The following is a 20,488-nucleotide window of genomic DNA, read 5'->3' on the forward strand; positions in this document are numbered from 1 at the left end:
CCACCTTGTTTGTTTTTCTCTCTTTTTACACTACTTATTTAATTTTTTATATATTTATTTTAACTTAAGTTTTTTAAAATTATGTATTGCATTGTACTGCTGCTGCAAAACAAATTTCATGACATACGCTGGTGATTTTAACCTGATTCTGATTCTGAGATAGCAGCATTGGATGAAGCAGACAGATGAAGTTCATTCAGCCCTTTGTGGTTTTTCATTATTGTTATCTAATTATCTACCCACTCGCTCTGGAAATACAGCCTTGCAATGGGTCTTTCTTTCCTGTAAATATCTAACTCTTAAATCTTTCAATTGAATCTGCATACTCAGAAAATAATTGTTCATAATAACACTCCTCAGATTTCTCTCAAAACTGGTCATTGCTCCATCCCCAATAGACAAATAAAAACTTTATTCAATTCCTTTGTCAAAACTTTTTATCCAATGTCTTAACTTTACTATAGGAATTACAAATGTAGGTTCTGCAATCTCACCACACAATTGATCTCCCTCACTCTACAGCCATTCCTGCAAGTGCCTTCTGCACCTACTCCAAGATCTTTCTATCATTCGCTAATTGTGGTGCTCATAATTTAACATAGTACTGAGGCTTAAAAGGGGTTTAAAAGAGGCTGTTTATAGAGCGTTTGTCAGAGTGCTGTTTAGTAGATATTATTGCAACTTGAAATATATGGCAAAAAGATACAACGATGAGGCTTCAAGACTGCTGATGAAGGAATTTGGAACATTAGGAGGGATTCAGAAGGTCAGGCACTACCTATGGACGGAAATGGACAGTCGATGTTTCAGATACAGAATTCTTCTGGACAGAAAAGAGGGGATATAGCCAGTATTAAAAGATGGAGGAAAAGGGTGGTGCAAGAGCTGGAAGATGATAGGTGATAGAGAAAATGACTAAGCAAATGAACGCAGAAGTGATGAATTGTTCGGTAGGTTGGAGAGAAGCATATGTGAATATATTGACATTCATTTAGGTAATGGCTAATAGAAAGCCACTGACATGTTTAGCAATATATTTTGTTTGTTTTTCAGTTTCTACTGTTGAAGAAACATCTTACTGATACATGAATCATAGTAGATATAGGTTATCCTGGATTATCCTTTTAAAAAAAATTCAGATCACAGAATATAGCACAGTACAGCACAGAAACAGGTCCTTGGTCCAACTGATCTATGCTGACCAAATATCCAGTTAAGCTAGTCCTATTTGCCTACATTTCATCCATATTCCTCTAAATCTTTCCTACCCATACACCTGCCCAAATATCTTCAAATGTTGTTAATTTAACTGCCCTAACCCATCCTCTGGCAGTTCACTGCATTTATGGACCTCCCTTTGAATGGAAAAGTTGCTCCTCAGATTTTATAAATCTCTCCCCTTTAAACCTATGCCCTTTAGTTCTTGAATCTGCAACCCTGGGAAAGAGACGTGTGCATTCACCCCATGTCCCTCATGATTACTACTTATTCTACACTTCAATGAACAAAGCCCTAGCCTAGTCAAAAACTTTCTTTAACTCAATACCCTTGAGTCCTGGCAGCATCTTTGTAATTTTTATTTCTGCACTCTTAGAGTCAGAGAAGTACAGCACAGAACCTTCCCTTTAGGCCAATCTAGCATGCTGAACCATTTAAACTGCCTAGTCCCAATGACCTGCACCTGGACCAGAGCCCTTCATATCCCTACTATTCATATATCTATCCAAACTTCTCTTAAACATTGAAATCAAGTTTGTACGAGACCACTTGCACTGGCAGCTCATTCCACACTCTCATGACAGTGAGTGAAGAAGTTTCCCCTCATGTTCCCCTTAAATATTTCACCTTTCACCCTTAACCCATAAGCCCAGGTGTAGTCCCATCCAACCTCAGTAGAAAATGCCTCCTTGAATTTGCCCTATCTATACCCCACAGTTTTGTATATCTCTATCAAATCTCCACTCAATCTTTTATGTTCTAAAGAATACAGTCCTAACCTATTCAATTTTTCCTCATAACGTGGGTCCTCCACACCCAGAACACCCTTGTATATTTTCTCTGCGCTCTTTAATCTTGTTTACATCTTTCCTGTAGGTAGGTGATCAAACTGCACACAATACTCCAAATTAGGCCTCACCAATATATTATGCAACTTCAACAACATAACATTTCACCTCCTGTACACAATACATTGATTTATGAAGGCCAATGTGCCAAAAGCTACCTGTAACGCCACTTTCATCGAATTATGTACCTATATTCCAAGATTCTTTTATTTTACCACACTCCTCAGTGCCCTACTGTTCACTGTGTAACCTAGTTGGTCCCACCAAAGTGCAAAACTTTGCAGTTGTCTGCATTAAATTCCATCCGCCATTTTTCAGCCCTGCTCTCCAGCTGATGCAGATCCCTCTGCAGGCCATGACAGCCTTCCTCACTGTCCACTACACACCCAATTTTGGTGTAGAATTTTTCTAGCTTAACAGCATCATTTCTATAGCAAGGAGACCAAAATGGACACAATATTCCAAATGTAACCGCACCAACTCACAACCTCTGACATAACTCCTTTGAAATTTACTTCTTTAAACTTAAACCTATACACTCTATTATTGACTTTTCCATCTAGAGAAAAGGGCTCCTACTATCTATCTTATGTACATTTCTCCTAATATTATATATGGCCTGTCAGGTCTTTCCTCAGCCTACAATCTAGCACAGAAAACAATTTCCTTATCCATTCCAAACCAGGCAATCTGGTGATCTTTAAATATTATTGGTGTTCACTTATATGCTACTTTGTCATTGCTCTAAACACAACTATTCTCAATTTCCTCCATTAGTTTAATCAATAGATTGAAGATTGATTAATTTTCCTTCAATAACCACTCTGAATTTGATGTTCTACTTCAGTTTCATTACTGCAGGTTTAATTCATCTTGGATTTTTGCTTATAAAAGCGTTCCCACCACTGACATTAGATAGTTCAGTTGAGTACTTGCATTACACAGATTGGAATTCTAGGTCTGACCTTTGCTCAAAACTGCTATTGTTGGGAAAATTATATTTGGTTAGAGTATTACTAGACATCATTTTTAGGAGACAGTGCAACAACAACAGCTGAAATAGGGGTGGTGAAATGAACTGCATCTCAAAACACCAGTCTTGGGTTTGATTATTCTACACTACATTGTACTGGTTCCTAACAATACATGATGCTTGTGGCATGTTACTAACTTCTATATTCAGCACTATGGAAAGTCTCGAATTAAATTAATGCAAATAACAAACTTAGCTCTTACTAATACATCTGAGGTGATGGCTGCCACAATTTTCATTCTAAGGTAAGCAGCCAATGTTTATTTTTCAGGCTTGTACCAAACTTAAGGAAACAGGTGCTTAGAATAACATCAATACGTAGAGTATCGCAAAAAAACTTGGAAAATGGAAGGAAAATTAAAGACCAGCCTGGGGAAAATGTGTGGCACAAGTCAGCTATGGTCTATTAACACTCCACAGCTCAGTAATTTTTCAGGGTGCAACACACTTGAGTCTTAATTTAGAACAATTTCCTCCATTTCCAATTCCAATTATTTAAGCCTGGAGAAATTTCAGCTGAGAAAGACAAAGAGCTTTCAACTGCATACAACCAAACTGTTTACATTAAAGAGAGCAATGAAAAGGTTTAACAAAATGTCTCAGAGAAACAAGACGATTTTTATCATCTTCAACCACTTTGAAATAATTAGCACCAATAAAGTAATGAAGATGGTTGGGATAAGCTAGACTTCTCCCAGGGATACAAGGAAAGACACTTGAATGATCACATTGAGAAAACAGATCAAATAGGTATGATCATTCAGACTCAGTAATATAGGCAGTCCCTGAGTTACGAACGTCCGACTTACGAACAACTCGTACTTACGAATGGCCTGCCATAAAGCCTATTATATTAAAAATTCGTCGGCTCGAGGAAGGAGAACGCTGTCCGCCATTTTAAGTCGGATCACGTTGCCGTTAACACTTTGTTGAGTGTGTCCCATTTAACCTGTCTCAGTGCAGGTGGACTTTAGGACCCGGGGGAGCTTGGGACCTGACGCGCGCAGCTGCTGCTGTATCCAGTGTTTCTGTTCCGTTGACGGACGCGGTAAACAAATTAAAATTATGGATCGATAATTGCCATCTCGTGTTTATTTCACCCTGCGATGAAGAATTTGTTGCGAGTAGGAGTTGGTTCAATCGTTTCAAAGTGAGGGCAAATTTACATAATATTAAAGTGCAAGGTGAAGCAGCGAGTTCCAATGTGCTGCGAGTGATTTTCCTGAAATGTTGAAAAAAATTATTGAGGGAGGTTATTTGCCAGACCGAATATTTAACGTAGACGAGGCTGGCTTATGCCTGAAAGGACCTACAGTTTGAAAGAGGAAAAAAGTGCACCAGGGCATAAGGCATCGAAGGACTTACGTACAAATCCGACTTAAAGACAGACTTAGGAACGGATCTCGTTCGTAACCCGGGGACTGCCTGTATATTTCAACTATAGCTCCCAAATGTAAGCTGATGGAGACTGAAGTTCAGTAGATTTTTGTGATTAGTGTTTAAAACAGGGGGAGAGGGGTACCTTAATGATAGGTCTTCTTCAGCATACAAAGCTACCTGGTACTGCAGTGAGAGTTGAATGCTTTGATGTTTATGGAGGATAAGGTTAAGAGCAAGTGAATGAATTCTTTCAATTCTTGCTGCTGAAGAAACATTTTATTTATATACCCTATCCTCGTTATATGCGTCTTCAGACAATGCGGATTCACAGTTATGTGAGAAACCTATTTCTACCAACTTCTTGTGAGATGCGTCCAAAACTCGCAGTTATGTGAGGAGCACTGCTTTCCCGCCAATACAAGTACACGTGTGCACGTCTCACAGTCTCACTCCCGCCAGTCTCGCATTGGTTTTGGTAACGTATGGATGTGCCATCTTGTGCTCTTAAACTTTTGTGTTTTTACCTACGGTGCAGTGATTTTGTGCTTGAAACATTTAACTATGCCTCCTAAGCATCCGATGTCAAGTCCTGGGCCATTAGCCAAGGAGCAGAGAACCGCTTTAACACTTGGGGAAAAAAGTTGGAAATTATAAACAGGGCAGTGTCAGGTGAAGGTAACAGCTCCAGGATGCTACCCTGTGCAGTTGCGGGCTATGATAGCTGAGTTAGGCATCACACCAAAGCACATGTTTAATGCAGACGAGACCGAGCTTTTTTGCAAGTAAAGATGAAAAAACTGCGTCAGATTTTAAGGCAGCAAAGGATAGATTGACTTTGCTTGTGTGTTCCAATGCTGAAGGAGTCTGTAAGATGAAGCCATTCACTAAACCCCATGCTCTTAAGGGTTTGAGTAAGAATATGCTTCCTGTCCACTGGGAAGCTAACAAGAAAGCATGGGTCACTGGTCAAATCTTTGAAGATCGGTTTGCCAATCATTTTGCTGTTGAGGCTGAACGCTACTGCCAGGAACAGAATCTTGCCTTTAAAGTTCTTTTGTTGCTTGACAATGCGCCAGCCCACCCTAAACAGGTGGACAGCATTCATCCTAACATAACAGTGCGTTTCCTGCCGCCTAACACAATATCGCTGATTCAACCACTCGACCAAGGTGTGATATTCACATTCAATGCGTATTTTTTTTTATGGCGAACTGTCTCTCAGATGCTGCAAGCAACAGACGATTTTGAAAATCCCGGGAGTTTACCAACGGTGAGGGAATGGTGGAAGTCCTTCAACATCAGACATGCCATCAACAACACTGATGAATCCTGGAAAGACGTCAGGTCTTCCACTCTGAAGCAATTTTTTTTTAAGGCTGCGGAACACTTAACACAAATGGCGATGGACATAGACCCAAGTTTAGAACGGAGTCAGCATTTCAGTCGTTCCCTGCAGTCAACCCTTCTTCCCTACAAGCAAATTTATGCTGAAAAACAAAATGCTGCCAAGCAAACAATCCTCACCACTTTCTTCAAACCGGTGTCATCTCCTGCTGCCGGCAGTACTGAGAGTTTTCTGAGTCTTCCTTCACCCCTTGCTGTCCTTGATGATCCTGACGACCACAACCATCCACCTCATCCATGTAAACCTGCCCGATACCACAACACCCACTCATCTCCTGGAGTGAACACACCTGCCACTGTTGGTGAGTACTGTACACCCTAGTATGTTAACTTCCTATAATTTATTACATTGAATATTACCTTAAATTGATGAAATATTATACGGATGTTGCCTTGTGGTACTGCTTTTGTGTCGTATTGGTATGAAAATGTGAATAAATTATAGATAAAACATATTTAGGAAGTCCTCAAGAACACATCCCTATTTTCTCCATTTAAATAATTATTCACATTATGCATCGACTTCGAGGAACGTATCCCCCGCATATAACGAGGATAGGGTGTAATTAATCAGCTATTCAGTGTTATTGTGACTAGCTTCTTAAATAAATTCAGCTTCAGAACTATTGGAAAGTGCAACATAAAACAGCTACTGTTATTATAACTGTTAGAGTGAATTTTTTTGGGTAGATGATTATGTTTACACTTAAGTGACTTTGGCCACCGGACTTCTATTTGACAATGCGTTTCCTAAAAAGGTGTGAATACCAGATGCTTCTGGCACCATAGTTTTGACCTGATGCTGTAGTTTCAAAGACAGTATTATCTATACAATATTAATTGTCTTCTATGTTAGCACGGGAAATGCCAAATAAATGGATCGTAGACTTAACTTACATTCCTAAAGGCTGTGGATGCCAACATGTTGGCGTCGGAAGAAAAGGATGGTGTGATATTTTGTATGTAGCTTCAATAGGAAGCATTGTCTATGTATTGTCTATAACTTCTTAAGTAGCAATTGCCTTTGTGTTTAGCATATAAATATCGAGCCCACACTGAGCTAGCAGACCTTTCTGTGGAAAGCGTCTCTGTCCGTAAGATGCCTGCTGTACCTTGTTGTGTCGAATAAAGAAGTCGCTTTGTATCTACCAGTGACTCTGTCTCTCCAGTAATTTAATCCACGCTACAACAATAACATGCCCAATCTTAACCAGTAACTCTACTGCCTCAAACTGCTACTGAGATTAGAACCATTTCCATGATGGTTTCCCTTCACTTATTTAAAATTTATACAGGTTGAATACCCGTTAACCAAAATGTTCGAGGCTGGAAATGTTTTGGATTTTGGAATACCTAATGAGATAACTTGGGATCACCATCATTTCCAACTCTGAATTTATGTGCTATCGGTAAGCAGTCTTGTCTTACACTTAATCATCACACATGTGTACTTAGCAGTAAAAATTATTACATACTATTAATATAATGGCAGGGTCTCAGTCTACACTTATGATGCACTGTTTTGATTAAGAGCTTACAGTATTTGTATTTTACTTTTAAGGTTTCATGTAAGGTATAAAACAATCAAAATTGTAGACTTGTTCTGTTGTTAGATTTTTATCAGCGGCAATCTTTGCAAACTTATCATTGAATTTCTCTTCTACTTTGTGATCAGCAGACACTTTAAAAATTTAATGCTGAGCCCTTTCTTAAATTTCAGCAACAAGCCTGCTGAAAATTCACTATTACCATTAATTTTCAGTTCGTGCTGATAGATCTTTGGTTGTTTCATGACCAGCATATCACTAAGCAGCATATGTTCACTCCAGTATTGATGAATCCATTCTTTCAATGCATGATGGAGATCTCCATTTTCGCTTTATGTGTTTTTATAGCTTTAATTAACTTCTGTTTATAACATATGCAAAGGTCACTTTTCAGAACTATCTGCAGGGTGTAGAGACCTGCACATTGCCTGGGAACCTTCCCAGAGCCTTGTGGAATTTTCCATTTGTAACGTCAGGTCAGCACTCAAAAAAAATTTTGGATTTTGGATGTTTTTGGATAAGGGGTACTTAACCTGTACTTCCATTGTAATCTAATTCTAACAGATCTGTTTTAGGATTCATTATCATTTCAACACTTTTTGCTGTATCACTCTTTTAATCCTTTTCAATGTTTGGATAGGCTTCAGATTGCACTTACCTGAGTTATTTGCCCATCCTTCCAACCTATCTGCTTAGACTATCCAAGAGTCAAACGAAGCATTCAAATATTTCATTGTGTACCAGCAATGAAAAGCAGCTATATGTTATATATATATTATCTTTCTACATTATTGAAGTTTTATTTTTAGAAGCTTTATTAAAGCTTGTATTTCGTTCAAGACTTGTAAACAAATTCTCAAATTCTTTTGCACTCTCTTGTATAGATTCTTACCCATCCAAACTTTTAAACTGGTTTGGAAATGTGCTGTAAAACAAATGTCGAGCCTTGACCTAATTGTCCACCATGAATAGCAGGTATAACTCAAAGTTCTGGGATGAAATGAAAAAGCAACGATGTAATGCTGAAGCTTTATAAGGCATCGGACAGACTTCACTTGGAGTATCGTGAACAGTTTTGGGTCCCTTACCTAAGAAAGGATTTGCTGGCATTGGAAGAAGTCCAGAGAAGGTTCACAAGAATGATCCCAGAAATTAAAGTGAGGAGCATTTAATGGCTCCGGGTCTGTACTCGCTGAAGTTTAGAAGAATTGGAGGGGGCGGGGGGGAAGAGATGGGATCTCATTGAAACCTATCGAATATTGGATGCGGAGATGATGTTTCCAATAGTGGGGAAGTCTAGGACCAGAGGGCACAGCCTCAGAATACAGGGACGTCCATTTAGACCACAGATGAGGTGGAATTATTTTTAGCCAGGGATTGGCAAGTCTGTGGAATTCACTGCTACAGACGGCTGTGGAGGCCAAGTCATTGGTATATTTAAATCAGAGATTGATAGGTTCTTGATTAGTCAGGGTATCAAAGGTTATGAGGAAAAGGCAGGAGAATGGGGTTGAGCGGGATACTAAATCATGACGGAATGCTCAGCAGACTTGATGGACTAAATGGCCTAATTCTGCTCATACATTCTACAATCTTTTGTAAATTCAATGGGTCAATCTTTTATTGATGTCACATGAATCTAAATGAAAAAAGGAACTGCCTCATGACAGGTGGCTCAAATATGCCTATAATGTTGCTGTCAAGCAACACACAAAATGCTGGAGGAACTCAGCAAGTCAGGCTGTCCTTTTCTGTTGATCAGTGTCAAAAAAAGTCAAGTTAAATGCACTGTGATTCAATGTTATAGAACAATAAAACATGAAAACTTCCATGGGGGATGAATACTTTTTTTTATATAGGCACTGCAAATTCCCTAACATAGACTGGGAATGAAACACACACAAAATGCTAAAGGAACTCAGCAGCTCAGGCAGCAGCTGAGGACCCTTCATCAGGACTGCAAGGGAAAGAGGAAGAAACCAGAATAAGAACGTGGGAGAACGTGGGAACTGGTAGTACTAAAGAACTAGATGGAAAGCTATGTCCAAGAAAGCTTTTTCATGCAACAGGCTGTAGTAGACAAGGGCAACACTCTACCTTCATTTAGGAAATGAGGCTGGGCAAGTGACTGAAGTGTCAATGGGGGAGCAATGGAACAGTGACCATAATTCCTTTACTTTTAAAATGGTCATAGAACAAGACAGGAGTGGTCTATAAGATAAAGCCCAAAATTGGGGCAGGACTAATTATGATGGCACTAAACATGAACTTGCTAAGGTTGATCTGGAGAGGTTGTTAGTATGTAGGGAGACATGCGACAAGTGGAGTTTAAAAAAAATTTAGATGGGAATTTTCAGGGTCAGCATATTCCTGTTAGAGGGAAGAGCAAGGAATCGGGACCCCTGACTGGCCGGAGATATGTGCACGTATAGGCAGTTAGGATCAAGCAAGTCCTTTGTGGAGTACAACGGATGTAGGATAACACTCAGAAAGGGAATTGGGAGGGCACAAAGGGGAGATATACTTGGCAGGTAAGATACAGGAGAATCCTGCTGAACAAGTCCATGCCTCTAATTCTTTATTCTTATCAGTACCTTTTCAATAAACTAACCCCCACTGACATCTCTGGGCAGGTCAATAAACGTGACAGGTTAAATCTAGTATACAGAACTCTGGTCTGTGGCAAGTGTATTGGGGGGGGGAGGGAGAGGGGAGAGAGAAACAACTTTTAACAGTTCACTCTTTTAAGCTGATCAACTATCTTGATAGTATTTGCGAATGGTGTTCAGCTTGTCGTGTGCATCTTCCAGAGTATAAATCCATACTAATTCATTCAGGGATAAAACAAGAACTAAACAAGCTGTGTAACTTCATAACTGAATACACTTGCTTGAGACCAAATTACTTGCAATACCTTTTTGAAAACCCAAAAGAACTGCAGTTCATTTTTCCCCTCACATAAGATAATATTTGACTAATAGATTCAAATAATACACACCAATAATTTGATAATATTTCTTTTCTTTGTAGAACTGAGGCCTCTGGCATTATAAAGTAATACATCTTTACCATTATTAACTCAAAGCAGATCCCATCGACTACAGGCAACAGGATATGGAAATTTTAGAGCCCTTGGAGATTAGCTTCTGTTTTTATTTAAATCTGAAAAATGAAATTTATCTGCCTTAATGAAAATTAATCAATACCTGGGCTTACGTAATTTCTATAACAAGTAAAATAAGGAAAATGTAAATGAGTTCAAATGTATATGACAAAAGAACCTACCTAGGCAGAATAGACGTGAAATAAAGTATAGTGGGGTGCCATTCATCTCATTTGAACAAGAAAGATGTTAAAAGCAATATTGCTCAAACCCAACAAAGAATGGATAGAGCCAAACACTGATAATGGAGATGGTGGGCATGCATCAAACTCACCTCACTGGAGAAAAAATATCTTTTCTCATTTTTATGATTATATTCACTGGTAAACTGCAAATTGCTGAGGATATCTATGTCAAATGGGGCACAGCAAAGCAAGCTTTTCAGGTGATGTGTATATTTCACAAGAATCTCAAGTAGTGCACATTGTAGACAGATACAAAAGATTATGTTAAAGGGAGGTTTAAAGAACACAAACGCTGGTATAGTCCAGTTGACAGCAGTTTTGGTGTCGTGCCTGTGATGCTGCTGCAAGTTTTTCATGGCATTTGTGCATATGGCAAGACATTTGACTTTGAACCTATAAATTCTACCTAATTCCACACCAATTCCTTTTCCTAGTCTGCTCAACAGACCATCTTACAGTTGCAGAGTTTTCAGTTGTTAGAAGTGTGGGGGCCAAAGGACAATGTTCCTACAAGAAATGGAATAATGTAAACAACAGAACTCACAAGGCCCTATACAAAAAGTATGTTGCAGGTGAATGCAATTAGGCCATAGAGAAGTTGGGAATCAGCAGGTAGATGCATTGCCCTTCGACTTATATCATAGTCAGGTTTGCCTCACTGACAAGGTAAGGGCTGAAAATGATCAGACATACAGTGTGTGACTGCTGGAGACAGTGAGCCATATTTAAATATCTAAACAACTAGTTGAGTTCTCAGGGCATGGGAGGTTACAGACCAAGTGCCGGTAAATAGGATATATAGAAAAAAAACTTGATGGTTGATATAAATATGGTGAGTCAAAGGAGCCATTTGCATTATGACCTTTGACCATGCTGCAAGCAGGCATTGTTTGAGGAGGTGCAAATGGAATTGAAGACAAGCAATCAAGGGAGAGCATCCCTGATTCTGAGCTTATGAGAAAGGAAACCATTAATGCGGCAGATGAAAATGGCAGACCGAGTACTTTTCCCTGAGCAAGCCCTGCAGTAACATCCAAGGCTGAAGTATTTCCAACAAAATAACCATTTTTCTTTGTGCAAGGTTCTGGCCACAAATGAGATTATCCCTCAATTCCGATTGAAGGATACATTACATTTTGTTCATGCCATCATCACCTGAGAATGTTATTTACACCCTTAATAACCCCAATGCTTTTTCACTTCTCTTCCCTCTCCAAGCAGTTTATGAATGGCTGGAGTCATGATCAGATAGTAAACTTGATGGACCAAAGTTCTTTTCTTGTTAATTTCAGAGGGCCCTGTTTTCTGAAGAACAGCAGTGCTAAGGTGTTCAAAATCACCCTTCAAAGAATGAACATAAACTATTTTCTTGTTCATTTTGTGAGCAATTCAAAACTTTAAGGGTTTGATGAACTGTAATTAAATAATACATTGTAATTCTAATAGAAGCAGAAACATTTGCAGTATCATTTATTAAGTAATTCTGAAAAATTAATTGCTTTGTTGCAACTATTGAAGGGGACAGTGCTTAGGACAGCAATATATAAATGGAGCTAACATCATATTGATATCATTTATCAATATAACTGTCCTGACAGGACCTTTAGAACATGCATTGCAAGTTCCAAATCATTGGTTGATAAAACTTAATTACGTCTAGATTTAGCTGACACACACAGTAAAACTGACCTAAACTTAGGAAAAATAACTTAATTTCCATCTTTGTAAGGAAGCTCTCCAAGTACGCGGGACTGGTCAGCAAAGGTCAGCAGGCTGGATGGAGAGCGAGGTGTCTCTCAGTGGAGGTTGGTTGTAGGGGATTCGTAGCCCGTTCCTTAGTTAGAGCCTTCAGCAATCTGGGCATCAAGGGAGAGAGGAAGAGGAGAGCCATCCGCAGTACCACCGATGCGGCAGAGAGGACCTCAAGATGGCTGTGGCTCAAAAGAGGGAAGCCATGGAGTAATAAGTAGCTAGCCATCTGGACACAAGCTGGGGTCTGATCAGCCCCGGCTGGGTCACCTGGAGGAGGTTGTATGGTGTTGAAAGACCTGAAACACCCGATGATTCCAGGAACATCACTGAAGATGTGTCCAGAAGCATCAATAGATGTATGTACACAGCATGAGGAGATTAAGTCAGTCCCAAGATACATCAAGATTTCCAAACAATGAAAATAAGGGAAATACCAGTAAGTCGGAGGGTCCAATTGCACAAAGGTGACAAATACAAATCCAAGAGGTTGATAAAAAGCACAGAACATAGGATAATGAAATTAAAAATTCCCAATTTAAACCTATTAAGTCAGTATCTCCATATAGGTTGTTGTATGAGTAAACTCTAATTATTATCGGCACATTATTGGCAAGGGCCTACCATGATGGTAAGGCATCCAGCTAATCACCACACCAAATAAAAACTATGCAGGATAGGTTGAGCTCGTGGATTCCCATGCTGGTGTATAAATACCCATGATCTACAATGCTGGGATGCTGAAGTTAAACTGAAATTACTTGTAATTAGCTCTACTCCATCGGCTCTTTTCAAAGCAAAACTGGATGTACAGAATTACATGAACGGATAGGATGCGATCACAATACTGTGTTTCTTATTCAACGAATATATTGCTAAGCGGATATTGGCTTTGTAAGGACACATCAGAAGCTGGAGTTGGATGACTGGTCCAAACCCCAATTACTGCAGTTTAGCAACACTGATCACTGCACTAAAAATACTTCTTTTGTTTCAATTGTGCTCTCTTGAAAAAATTACGCTTATGATCTTGTGAATGTTGCTTACATGATAATACGTCCCTAAAATGCTGCTGCAAGACAGTTTTCATTGCACCTTTCCATAGTACTTGTGCAACATGACAATAAACTCAACTTGATTTAATAGGTTAACTTAACTCCAGTTCCCTGTTGCACCCTCACAACCCGGATTTCCTATCAGATCTACTTTTGCAACACGGTTTTGAATATACTTAATGATTGACTATGCCTGACACTCAGGGCTCCTAAAAAAAAAATAAATAAATCACAAACTGGAATTTTATCCTCTAAAGTCACAAGAAACACAATTAGCTAATTCCTATTAAAACACGTTATTTCTAGATGAATTACAAGAAAAACAAGGGATGGCTTACAAAAGTGAATGTGAACCTCTGAGATTAACAAACTACTTCTGGCATGGAACTATTAGCTTAGAATAGGAAGCTTAGAGCTCAACATGAAATTGAGCCCAGCATCATTCCATGCAATGCCTTGCCACTGGAAACAAACTTGTATTTATCTGCATCAAAAAGCTGTACATAGATCCCTTTGGTTCTGGTCTGGAATTGCATCATTTAAAATGCTATCTCCTTGTTCAAGTTCTTTTATTCCCTCCCCTGTGCAATCTTTCCCAGTTGTACCACTGTCTAAGAACTCAGCAAGTGAAGACAGCCTCTATGGAGGGGAATAAACAGTCAACGTTTCGGGCCAACTCCCTTCATGACTCCTGGTGAAGAGCCTAGACCCAAACAGTGACTGTTTACTCTCTTCCATCCATGCTGTCTGACTTGCTGAGTCCCTCCAACATTTTATGTATGCTTATTGCTCAAGATTTCCAATATTTACAGAATCTCTTGTGTCTAAGAAATTGTTCCTCACCCACTTTTCCATTGTTTCAGCGGTGGTAGCCATATCACCACTAAACCTTTACTTTCAAGGATTCTCTCCAGCCTCCTTTTTCTTAAGAGGCTCCATTAAGTTCTACTTCGTTATCATCTACTGTCAGACTTTTAATGATAGGCATCTTGTGAAGAACATTAATGTTTTTCAACATTAAAGGCACTTAATCATTGCTTGTTGCTGATCTTAGTCAGATAGGACTGACAAAAATATACTGCAAAAAACAAAAAAACAAGCAGCTGAAACTCATGCAGCCAAGTACAGGATTGGGACTGAAACTGTAGCTTATTAAAGGATTGATCGTTGACTTCAGGAAGGGGAAGACAAGGGAACACACACCAGTCCTCACTGAGGGGTCAGCAGTGGAAAGGGTGAACTGTTTTAAATTCCTGGCTGTTACCATCTCTGAAAAATCTATCCTGGACCCAAAATATTGATGCAATTATGAAGAAGGCTTACCAGCGGCTATATTTCATTGTGAGTTTGAGGTGATCTGGTACGTCACCAGACTCTAGAAAATTTTTACAGTTGTTCTGTGGAGAGCATTCTAACTAGTTGTATCACCGTCTGGTATGAGGGGCCACCATACAACACTGGAAAAAGCTGTACAGGGTTGCAAACTCAGCAAGCTCCATCTCATGGGCAGTACCTTCCCCACCACTGAGGACATCTTCAAAAGGCGATGCCTCAAAAAGGTGCCATCCATCATTAAGGACTTCTGACACCCAGGACATGCCCTCTTCTCATTACTATCATCAGCCTGATGACAGACACCCAACATTTTAAGAACAGCTCCTTCCTCTCCGCCTTCAAATTTTTGAATGGACAATGAACCCATGAAGACTACCTCATGATAATAAACCTGATTCCGAGGATAATTAGATAAGCAAACAGGCTCCCCTCTCAGAAACTTAAGCTTCTGAACAGTGAGAGAGCAGGTAATGCATCTTCCTAAGGAATACTTGGGAGTGCATTCACTGAATGTGCTCATTCACTCAATGGAGTGATCATATTGTCACAGCTCATTGGAGAAGTTGTAAGTGCTGGGACATGGTACTGCATAGGCACATCACATAAATAAAAAGAAACGAAGTGTTAAGGGAGACAAAAATAATGAAAAAGGTCTGGGTATTTTTTTTTATTCCTTGAGAATTGCCTGTGATAAGTCTATAGTTAATTCTTCAGCAACTCCGCCACGGACGATCCTAAGCCTGGCTGTGAGGAGGAGGGCATGACATGAGACTAGCAATCCCATCCTTTAAAACCCAGTGCTCCAGAAATGCCAACAGAAGCTCCAAAGGCCTCATCCCTGGGAGAGGAAGGATACTCCAAGAAAATCTGCTACACTTGGAGACAATGTGGACGACTGGCCCAGGACAGAGCTACTGTTGGCAGCCTATATCCCAATAGGGGTAATGGTAAGTAATTCTTCAGCAATTTCCTGTGCTGTTGGGCTTGCTTATCAGACAAATGCCTAAAATTCTTTGCAGCACACTGTTTTAATACCAACATAAATGCTATTTTCTTGTATACAGAACTTGTAGGATCCATTGTTGCAATCCTACTCTTCCAAGTTGTGACAGGACAAAAATACACAGTTGTAGTTAAATAGGGAATCCTCTCATCATGAATTTTCTCCTTTTACCACTCAAAAAATGGTTACGCCTAGCTGGTGGGAAGAATGTAGTTAACTGGATAATTCCTAAAGTTGTGGGGTGAGTAAGGAAAGGGAGACTACTTGCTAGCTCCCTGTTTTGCAGAACTGCAGAGTGATAAGGGCAGAAAACTTCTTAATGCTCCATGACTCTAATATTCCATGGGACGAGCCAGAATAATGGTTCAGCATGGACCGGATGGGCTGAAGGGCCTGTTTCTGTGCTACAATGCTCTATAGCTCCATGGCAAATGAATGGAATGCAAAACTGGAAAACTTTACTCTGTCCAAATGAAAGGATTCGATGCAATAAAAATGCAAACTGCTCAACATCTACAGGCATTGATGTCTGTGGATAATCATCTTTCTAATGAATGGCACTTCACTATATGAAACAGGTAAGACAACAAGGAGTCATACTCACATGAAGAACTGTGAGCCATTGGTATCTCTTCCTCTGTTTGCCATTGACAACAGGAACTCCCTGTCATGTTTGAGCACAAAATTCTCATCTGTTCAAGAAAGGAGTAGTTGGTCAGCTTTCAGACACCACAGAGGAACTGTAGTCTATTTGCCAACTGCACCAACAACAGAGTAGCAGCCTAGCTTTAGGCCTTACCACAGCTTTACACTAAAGTAATATGTCAAGGAGGAACACAAAGTTCAAGTCGTTTTACATTACCAGTACTAAAGCTACAACACTAAATGCTCTGGGTGTCTTTGTGCGTGTCTGGGTAGGTGTGTCTGTGTCTTGTTTAAAGTTTGCAAGCAATAAAGAAAACTGGACCATATATTCCACCGACTCACTGCCAATAATGGTACTTGCTGGGGAGGGTGCAAGGAAGTGTGTTTTAATTGTGTTACTTAGCTGTTTTTTCTTACCTTTTCATTTTGCAAAAGATCACATTCTCTATAAATAAAAGAATATGTTGAAAGTTTTAGGCAGGATGATAGGTTTTCTCATGAATAAATTGCCTAACCTCCATGCTGCAAGTTGCGAGCTTACTGCATAAAAAAATTTACCTTTTAATTCACTTTTTTTTGTAGATAATAGTGAACACGCTAAGAAACAATTAGCCCAAATTCATGCATCTATTTGTGCATGCAACATTTCAAGCACTAGCTACATGCAACAGATGAGGGAGTTAAAAGCAATGCTAGTCACATATTGCTAGAGGGACTCTTATTTAGTAAACTGAGAGATTAATTTGGGCTTTGTAATGAAATTCAAAAAAAAGATGTCTCTACCTTCGAAGTATCCGCCATAAATAGATTCTCCTCCTCGTCCATTACCTAAGAACCACAGGCACATAAGTAACACTAGGCATTACATCAAATGTTTTCATACTATTAAGAAAACAGACATATCCAGGTAGAAGATGATTATGAGGCCAATGCCCTTTGTATCTGCTATAATGTTCACCATTTGACTGCTGTTTAGTGAAAGATCTTCAGTTTCAGTTCTCCCTCTTGCTATTTAGATATTTTCACTATTTTGTTATCTAGATACAAGAAACCGTCCAGGTGTTGTTTCTCCCAACTCCAGTGGGACTGAAGACAATTGAAGAGACCATCCAATGAACAAAACTATAGATATATTTTCAAGAAGTGTTAGACCCCAGTTTCCTTTCTAAAAGAATATTCAATTCCTATTGTCAGCGGAAAATACATCTTCCACTTCATCTCAAACAAAGAGAATACATTCAAATAAAGCCGAATGAAAGAAAATGAAACAAAAAGACACTTGTCTTCAAACCTCTACTCCTTGTCAATGTTCCAGGTTAGTAGAAAAATAAACCTTGTTCAAAAATGTCATCATTCACTGTGACAAGATTTAAGGCCTTGTACTCAAGAACAAAATGAAACTGTAGTAGACCACAAAATAGAATGATTTGCAAAGCAAGAATAGCATTTCTGTGCTTTTTTTCCATATCCCTCAACAGAGCAAAATGAAACGATAATAGACCATGAAATAGAATGATTTGTTGTTATATATACATAAACAAAATAAAAGATTAAAGCCAAAAGACTTTTAACAAAGCATATAGATTCTCTGTTGAGGGATATGGAAATAAAAACAGAACAATGCTATCCTAAACTTACAGAAATCAGATTAGGTGTCAACCATGTATTTCACTGCATGTTTCAATGTACATTCATAATAAAGCTAACCTTTAATGAATGAAGATTTAAAAGAATGCTACCATAACCAAGGGTCTTCAAATATGTGAAGAGACCAGAGAAGTTGGGATTGTCCTTCTAGCACTCAGGAAGTTAACTGGAGATTGAACGAATGTTAATGTTCAAAATTGAGCGGTTAAAGAGGTGTGTATGAGAAAAAAAAACACAAAAAAGGACCAGTGAACAGAAAACACACACTTAAATTGTAAAAGAGGCAGAAGTTTCATGAGGAAACTTCTTTTTTAAAGACACACAAGACTGCAAACACTGAAATTTGGAGTTACAAACAATCTGCTGGAGGAACTTACTGGGAGAGGCAGCATTTGTGGGGAAGGAACTTTTAATGTTTTGGGTCAAAACCCCACTACATCAGTTTATTTTAGAATGCCAGGTAAATGTTCTGTACCCCATCACTCGAACTGACTTCCAACATCTTTAATAATAATTTTCAAAAGGCTTGAAAAAAATAAAGACAGTTGCAGAAGTTGAGGAAAGCGAGATTAATTGGATCTATCCTTCAAGGAATTTTCTACGTGGGAACAGAGCAGGTCAATGACATATTTAGGAAACTTACTTTCCTACAGTGTAGAAAATTGAGGTGAGATTTGATAGACGTCTATGCAAAATTATGAGGGGTATAGATAGGATAAATGCAAACAGGCTTTTTCGACTGAGGTTGGGTGAGACAAGAAGTAGAAGTCATGGGTTAAGTGTGAAAGACGAAATGTTTAAGGGGAACCTGAGGGAAGACTTCACTCAGAGGCTGGTGGGAATGTGCAATGAGCTGCCAGCAGAAGTGATGAATGCAGGTTCGATTTCAACATTTAAAAGAAATTTGGATAGGAAGGGTATGGGAGGCTATGGTCCAGGTGCAGGTCAAGGGACTAGGCAGATTAATCGTTCAGCACCAACTAGATGGCCCAAAGGCCTGTTTCTGTGCTGTGGTGTTCTATGACTCCAGTTCAAGGCCAAGTGACAATCAAAAACAAGTTTCCAGGAGAAGTATACCAACTTTAGATATCAAGTATTTCAGTCATATAGAATTAAAATAAATTGCAAAGCCTCTTGGACGAAGTTATAACGACAGGCTACATCAGTTAATTATCTCGACACTACATCAGCTAGACAAATACGTATTTCCCACCTTCACTGAAGTCACCACCTTGGATCATAAACTCTTTCACAATACGATGGAAAGTGGAGCCCTTATAACAAAGCTGCTTTCGAGTTTTTTTTCCTAATCCTTTTTCACCTGTAAGAGATAAAACAATCTTAGCACATACAAAATGGAATACATACAAACATGCTATAGAGAAGGACACCTGATCACACTAGTTTTCAAACTTTTTTTGTGGTTTGGTGAAATCCCTGAAAGTGTGAAGAAAACAGGACTCCCTGCAAATATCGCTGGTCTGCTGAGACCCTCTTGCAAGTACGATCATATTCTCTTGAACTTCTGGGGGCACTTACCTGCAAGTACTGACATACTCAGGGGATCCCTTGTCTCAGCTTCCAGAAGATACTGTTGGCTACACAATAGAAGAATGTGCAATATGACTGCAGGAATTATTATTTTTTAAAATACTTCATAGCACTGTTTACTACTGCAGAAATTATATACTATTAAATTATAAAATGGAGTTCTTAGGTCCAGATAGACAGAATTCTGATGCCCTCATCCAACAGACATACCAGAGTCGGGGAATCCCAGTTTGAAAACCAGTGACTTACAGAGGCTGGGAAAAGGAGAAGAAGAAAATAGTTGCTCTTCAATGCAAGCATTAACAGTTAATTATAATAAAACTCAAAGAGAAATGATCAATATCAAAACATACTATTGCTAACACCCACCACCATACTCTTACAACAGCCAAACGATCTCTTCAAAAGCAACACACACTAAATGCTGAAGGAACTCAGCAAGTCAGGCAGCATCTACAGAGAGGAATAAACAATCAATGTTTCAGGCCGAGACCTTCATCAGGAGTAATGACAGCATGTCCATCCTGATGAAGGGTCCCAGCCTGAGATATCCACTGTTTATCCCCTTCCATAAATGCCGCCTGACTTGCTGAATACCTCCAGCATCATGTGTGTTGCTCAAAATTTCCAGCATCTTCAGAATCTCTTGAGTTTGATTTCTTCAAAATCCTTACTTCCAAAGTGTTCTTAACACTGTAAGCACTACCAACTATTCTCTTCTTCAG

The 20,488-nt window shown here is 39.2% G+C and overlaps 1 protein-coding gene across 7 annotated transcripts in view; it reads right to left on the bottom strand.

Moving 5' to 3' along the window:
* nktr (natural killer cell triggering receptor) overlaps positions 1-20,488 on the bottom strand; it is a 224,725-nt gene that overhangs the window by 69,162 nt on the left and 135,075 nt on the right. For 6 of the 7 annotated variants that reach the window (XM_063044549.1, XM_063044548.1, XM_063044546.1 and 3 more), the window contains 3 exons: positions 19,426-19,533; positions 17,349-17,393; positions 16,525-16,612 (listed from right to left, as the gene is read on the bottom strand). In XM_063044549.1, the coding sequence (XP_062900619.1) occupies positions 16,525-16,612; positions 17,349-17,393; positions 19,426-19,533 (241 nt within the window). Of the gene's footprint in view, positions 1-16,524; positions 16,613-16,982; positions 17,011-17,348; positions 17,394-19,425; positions 19,534-20,488 lie in introns of those variants that run through there. The other variant, XM_063044552.1, reaches the window with a different exon arrangement.

Source organism: Mobula hypostoma, chromosome 3 (genome assembly GCF_963921235.1).
Source record: "Mobula hypostoma chromosome 3, sMobHyp1.1, whole genome shotgun sequence".
Taxonomy (NCBI): Eukaryota; Metazoa; Chordata; class Chondrichthyes; order Myliobatiformes; family Myliobatidae; genus Mobula; species Mobula hypostoma.